Here is a 7304-nt window from a genome sequence, read left to right on the forward strand (position 1 = left end):
TATTTTCGAATACCCAAAAACCTAATTTACTAAATACTTGTTTCTTATGCAAGGGTTCCCACGTGGTGTACAGATGTCCCACATCGTGATATAGTAAAAGCACAAAAGACTTGTACTAATTGCCTTGCTACTTTTCATACTGCTAGATCTTGTTCTTCACAAAAACGATGCCGTATATGTTCCCTTGAACATCATACTTTACTTTGTTTTAAAACATGTGAACCTACAAATACTTCTGGAAATCAAGTTCCTTTGGATAATCCTCAAACATCAGATAATTCATTAACACCTAGATCTACCACTGCTTGTATGTTACTTAATGATCATGAGGTTTTATTATCTACTGTATTAATTAAAATCAAGGATGTCTTTAATAATTGGCATACTTGTAGGGCTGTCCTTGACGGAGGTGCTCAATCAAGCTTCATTTCCAGAAATTATGCGAATAAATTACTTTTACCTACCTCTAACATTTCTGTCTTTGCATGGACTCGATGGTATGTACTCAACTGCCAAAAAAGGTGTGAATTGCAGTGTCTCTTCACTTTACGATAATAATCAATCCTTTAATTTTGAAGCTATTATTATTGATAAAATTTGCAATGATATGCCGTCAATCTCATTTTCAAAAGAACATTTTACTATTCCATCGGAACTAAACTTAGCTGATCCATATTTCTTTAAAAAATCATCTATAGATCTTTTGCTTGGAAACGATATTTTCCCGTACATTTTGCAAGATGGAAAAATAGAAAATGGGCCTAATCAACCAGTCTTATTAAATACCTGCTTTGGTTGGACTGTAACTGGTAAAACATCTTATACATCTACTGATAAAATCGTTCGTACCTTTTGTACTACTATTTCAAATTTGGAAACTATAAACAAAACCTTACAAAAATTTTGGCTGATTGAGGAAGTACCGGAAGTCAGTGTTAAATCAAAAGACGATGAATATTGTGAAAAATATTTTTTAAATACCACTTATCGAACACGTTCGGGTAGATACGTGGTCTCTTTACCGTTCAAAATTACTGCTCCAGATTTTGGAGATACATATACCGTTGCTCTCCGCAGATTTTTATCTTTAGAAAAAAGATTTGCTCAGAATCCTTAGTTTTTTATTTCTTATTCTACAATTGTACAGGAATACATAGATCATAATCACATGCAACTTGTACAAAAACCTTCTTTACTTAACATGCATAATTACTTTTATATCAGTCATCATGCTGTCTTTAAAAATGATTCAACTTCAACTCCAATACGCATTGTCTATGATGCAAGTAGTCACGCAAATCAAAAAATTTCATTAAATCAAGCACTACATACTGGTCCTAAGCTTCAGAGGGATCTTGTAAATATTTTATTAAATTTCAGATTACATAATTATGTTTTTACTTGCGACTTGAAACAAATGTTTAGAAATATTTTGATAACTCCTAAAGATCGTGATTTTCAAAGGGTACTATGGCGTTTTTCTCCCAATGACCCCATTTCCGATTACCAATTAAATACAGTTACATTTGGGGTTGTTTGTAGTCCATTTTTGGCTATTAGAACCTTAATAAAACTTGCTGATGATTACAATGATTTGCCGATAGCTTCAAATATTCTAAAAACGTCGACCTATGTTGACGACGTAACCGGAGGTTCAAACACACCCTACGAATTAATCTCTATAAAAAATCAACTTAACAATCTTTTACTTAGAGGAGGGTTTGAAGCCCGAAAATGGGCTAGCAATTGTCCCGATTTGTTAAAAGAATTACCTTTAAATCATGTGGCTCACGATATTTCTTTTGATAAAGAAGACACAACTATTTTAAAAATTTTGGGTTTAAAGTGGGATCCTAGACAGGATTGTTTTTACTATACATTTTCAGTTGAAAATAACCACTGTACCAAAAGAATTTTATTAAGTACTTGCGCCAGAATATTCGATGTTTGCGGTTTTCTAACCCCTATTACAATCTTTATAAAGCTACTCATTAAATCTCTATGGTTGTCGGGTATAGTATAGACTGGGATGAAAAACCACCAGTAGAAATCACTAATAAATGGGAAAAATTTAAAGCAGATTTAACCCTTTTAAATACACTAAAAATTCCTCGTTTGATAAAAATAACAGAGTCAAATTCATATGAATTAATTGGCTTTTGTGATGCCTCAGAGAAGGCATACTGCGGGGTGGTTTACATACGAACTTTACACTCTGATAATATATATAGAACGTATTTAGTTTGTGGAAAGTCAAAGGTTAGACTGCGGTAGCCGTGGTATGTTTCTGTCAGAGCTTGCTATTTTTTCATTGTGGTGGAATGGCCCTGATTTTTTATTTGATCATTGTAACACATGGAACTTTTCTAAAATAGTAATTCCCATAGATTTAAACTTAGAAAAAAGGAAAATTATACTTTCTTCTTTAGTACAAAAAAATGATGAACTTAGCGATTTTGATTATTTATTTGATAAGTTTAATTCCTTACATAAAATAAAACTAATTATTGCTTACTTTTTGCGTGGTGTCAAATTATTTCGTAATATTAGAAATAAATCTTATCACCCTCAATTAAATCAATATTCTTGTTTCACTCTAAAGGAATTGAACAATGCTTTGTTGTTTCTTACAAAATATGTACAAAATAAATACTTTTTTTTTGAGATTGCGCTAATAAAAAATAAACAGCCTCTTCCAAAATATTTACAAAAATTAAAGCCCTTTCTTGATGAGCAGGGTCTTTTACGAGTAGGTGGCAGGTTATGTAATTCTTACTCACTATGTTATGATAGTAAATTTCCTTTACTACTGCCTTCAAATGCTAAATTAACACGTTTGTTTATTTTTGATCTACACATTACATATTTACATTGTGGTATACAAACCACCCAGCACTTTCTATTTCAACATTTTTGGATCATTTCTGCCAAGAAAATTATACGTGAAGTTATTCGAAAATGTCATACATGCTGGAAAATAAATCCAAAACCATATACACCCCCTATGGGAAATCTTCCAAGTTTTAGAATTTCAGAAATTCCTAAGGCTTTTACAAATACAGGTTTAGACTTATGTGGACCTTTTGATATTACTATGGGTCGGCTAAGGGGTGCTAAAATTTATAAAGCTTATGTATGTCTCTTTATCTGTACAAATACTAAATGTTTGCATCTGGAGTTATTATCGGATCTTACCTCAGAAGCCCTTTTGGCAGGTCTCCGTCGTTTTATTGCACGACGAGGAAAAGTCTTAAATCTGTATTCCGATTGCGGTACCAATTTTGTTGGTAGCGATAAATATCTGCGGCAAATATTTTCCAATTGTGCGAAAGCTGAAGCGATAGCGTGGCATTTCAACCCTCCAGCTGCTCCTCACATGGGCGGAATTTGGGAGGCAAATATTAAATCTGTAAAGTCGCATCTAATAAGAATTGTTGGTACTCAAAGATTAACGTACGAAGAATTTAACACTGTACTTGTACAAATAGAGGGAGTTCTTAATTCTAGACCACTTTGTCCAATAAGTTCTGATCCCTCTGACCTGGCAGTACTTACGCCTGGTCATTTTTTAACTATGCAACCTCTTAGTGCTTTACCTGACCCTGATTTTACGAATCATAATATAAATCGACTTTCACGCTGGCAACTCTTACAACGCATTCATCGCGATTTTTGGAATCGTTGGCACAGAGAATACCTGCACACTCTGCAACAAAGAGCCAAATGGTTAGATCCTATCGGCGAGGTTGAAATAGGCACCATGGTGGTGGTAAAAAATGAGAATCTACATCCATTACAGTGGCTCCTAGGGCGGATCGTGGAGTTGTTACCTGGGCGCGATAATGTACCGCGGGTTGCTGTAGTGAAAACTACTAAGGGTAATTTTAAGAGACCATTGGTCAAATTGTGCCCTTTACCTTTACAATAATTTTTTTTTTTGCTCGAATGAAAACCCAGTGTTTTCATGGGCGTGGGGATGTTTCGTCATCACATGTTTGTAGTAATTATAATTATTAACTTTAATTTTCTCTTAATCAATACTTAGTGATACTTTAACTTTAATTTAATTCTTTACTTGTATTTAATATTTATGCATTCAAAAATACGCGTTTTACTAATAACTTATTTAACTTTACATAATTTGCCTTACATCTTTTCCTTTTCCCACCTTTTGTATATTCCTGAACTATTCACATCTTTCCTTATATTGACTACGAATGTGAAAAGAGTGGGAGAAAAGGAGAAGGTTGTGCTAAGCTGTGAATTGAGTAGCAGCAATTCTGGCATTGACCGAAAACCGATTTGATCGATAAGTGTCGACACTGTTTTACGCGCGTATTTTTCGGTACGTGACCTACCACACCCATCCCCAAAATATCCAGGGTAAGTTACTTGATTTACTAAGTTACTTTCTATTTACGTTTACGAATCAGCAGGTGAGAGGTTTAGATTACCGGTTAAATTCGAATATTGAGTCAGTGAAACCTATGACTTAAGGGTTTTACTTAATTCCCTCGGGATATACATATTTCGATATACATATTACATATATCGGAGTTGACCCATTTTAAAATTATTATTTAGGTTATACAAGATGACTCAAATGATCCTTTTTATGTTTTGGACATAACCAGGGTTAAGAAAATAGAACGATTAATCATTATAGCATTGTCCGATTTGATTCCAATTTAATTTTTGAAGTTTATTTGATTTATTGTAAATTAATTTTTAAATTTTTCTTATAAATTGTTTTTCAAAAAAATAATTATATCTCACTCTATTACTGTTATTTATTATTCAAATATAATTTACATTTGCTATTTCGCATATACAAGATAGCCAAATGATTTTTTTTACGGTTTGAACACAACCACAATTAAGAAAACATAATAACTAATAGCATTAACGATTGTTCCGATTTAATTTTTAGTTATAATTTGATTAACCCTAAATGATTTTTAAAAATATTTTGTTGTTTTGTGTTTAAGAAAATAGTCATATCTCACTCAATTACGGTTATCTATTATTCAAATATAATTTAAAATTAATATTTAGGTTATACAAGATGACCCAATTGATCCTTTTTAAGTTTTGGACATAAACAGGGTTAAGAAAATAGAACAATTAATCATTATAGCATTGTCCGATTTAATTCCAATTTAATTTTTAAAGTTCATTTATTGTACTCTAAATTATTTTTAAAATTTTTCTTATGAATTGTTTTTTAAAAAAATTATTATATCTCACTCTATTACTGTTATTTATTATTCGAATATAATTTACATTTGCTATTTCGCATATACAAGATAGCCAAATGATGTTTTTTACGGTTTGAACACAACCACAATTAAGAAAACATAATAACTAATAGCATTAACGATTGTTCCGATTTAATTTTTAGTTATAATTTGATTAACCCTAAATGATTTTTAAAAATATTTTGTTGTATTGTGTTTAAGAAAATAGTCATATCTCACTCAATTACGGTTATCTATTATTCAAATATAATTTAAAATTATTATTTAGAGTATACAAGATGACTCAAATGATCATTTTTATGTTTTGGACATAACCAGGATAAAGAAAATCGATTACTATTACCTATAGGTATTGTACCGATATGATTTCAATTTAATTTTTAGATATAATTTGTTTAACCCTAAGTAATTTTTTATAATATTTTGATGTATTGTGTTTAAAAAAAAATAGTCATATCTCAGTCAATTACGGTTATCTATTATTCAAATTTATTTTAAAATTAATATTTAGTTATACAAGATGACCCAAATGATCCTTTTTAGGTTTTGGACATAATCAGGGTTAAGAAAGTAGAACAATTAATCATTATAGCATTGTCCGTTTTGATTCCAATTTAATCTTTGATGTTCATTTGATGTACTGTAAATTATTTTTAAAATTTTTTTTATAAATTGTTTTAAAAAAATAATAATTATATCTCACTCTATTACTGTTATCTATTATTCGAATAAGATTTAAATTTACTATTTCGCATATACAAGATAGCCAAATGATGTTCTTTAGGGTTTGAAGACAACCACAATTAAGAAAACATAATAACTAATAGCATTAACGATTGTTCCGATTTAATTTTTAGATATAATTTGATTAACTCTAAATGTTTTTTAAAAATATTTTAATGTATTGTGTTAATAAAAATAATCATATCTCTCTCAATTACGGTTATCTATTATTAAAATTTATTTTTAAATTAATATTTAGGTTATACAAGATGACCCAATTGATCCTTTTTAAGTTTTGGACATAATCAGGGTTAAGAAAATAGAACAATTAATCATTATAGCATTGTCCGATTTAATTCCAATTTAATTTTTAAAGTTCATTTATTGTACTCTATATTATTTTTAAAATTTTTCTTATGAATTGTTTTTTAAAAAAAATATTATATCTCACTCTATTACTGTTATTTATTATTCGAATATAATTTACATTTACTATTTCGCATATACAAGATAGCCAAATGATGTTTTTTACGGTTTGAACACAACCAGAATTAAGAAAATTTAATAATAGCGTTAACGATTGTTCCGATTTAATTTTAATTTAATTTTTAGATATAATTTGATTAACCCTAAATGATTTTTAAAAATATTTTGATGCATTGTGTTTAAAAAAAATAGTCATATCTCACTCAATTAGGGTTATCTTTTATTCAAATATAATTTAAAATTATTATTTAGGTTATACAAGATGACTCAAATGATCCTTTTTATGTTTTGGACATAACCAGGGTTAAGAAAATAGAACGATTAATCATTATAGCATTGTCCGATTTGATTCCAATTTAATTTTTGAAGTTCATTTGATATATTGTAAATTATTTTTTAAATTTTTCTTATGAATTGTTTTTCAAAAAAATAATTATATCTCACTCTATTACTGTTATTTATTATTCGAATATAATTTACATTTGCTATTTCGCATATACAAGATAGCCAAATGATGTTTTTTACGGTTTGAACACAACCACAATTAAGAAAACATAATAACTAATAGCATTAACGATTGTTCCGATTTAATTTTTAGATATAATTTGATTAACCCTAAATGATTTTTAAAAATATTTTAATGTATTGTGTTTAATAAAAATAATCATATCTCTCTCAATTACGGTTAATTATTATTCAAATTTATTTTTAAATTAATATTTAGGTTATACAAGATGACCCAATTGATCCTTTTTAAGTTTTGGACATAACCAGGGTTAAGAAAATAGAACAATTAATCATTATAGCATTGTCCGATTTAATTCCAATTTAATTTTC

The 7304-nt window shown here is 29.2% G+C and overlaps 1 protein-coding gene across 1 annotated transcript; it reads left to right on the forward strand.

The window, feature by feature from the left end:
- The first annotated feature begins 3094 nt into the window (after positions 1 to 3094).
- Positions 3095 to 3928, forward strand: LOC126744769 (uncharacterized). The gene has a single exon (XM_050452321.1). The coding sequence runs from the start codon at positions 3095 to 3097 to the stop codon at positions 3926 to 3928; it is 834 nt and encodes a 277-aa protein (XP_050308278.1).
- The last annotated feature ends 3376 nt before the right edge of the window (positions 3929 to 7304 follow it).

This window comes from Anthonomus grandis, chromosome 14 (assembly GCF_022605725.1).
Source record: "Anthonomus grandis grandis chromosome 14, icAntGran1.3, whole genome shotgun sequence".
Taxonomy (NCBI): Eukaryota; Metazoa; Arthropoda; class Insecta; order Coleoptera; family Curculionidae; genus Anthonomus; species Anthonomus grandis.

What these genes read in the sequence shown, in the direction of transcription:
- LOC126744769 (XM_050452321.1), top strand. Translation starts at nt 3,095, where the DNA reads ATGGGTCGGCTAAGGGGTGCTAAAATTTATAAAGCTTATGTATGTCTC.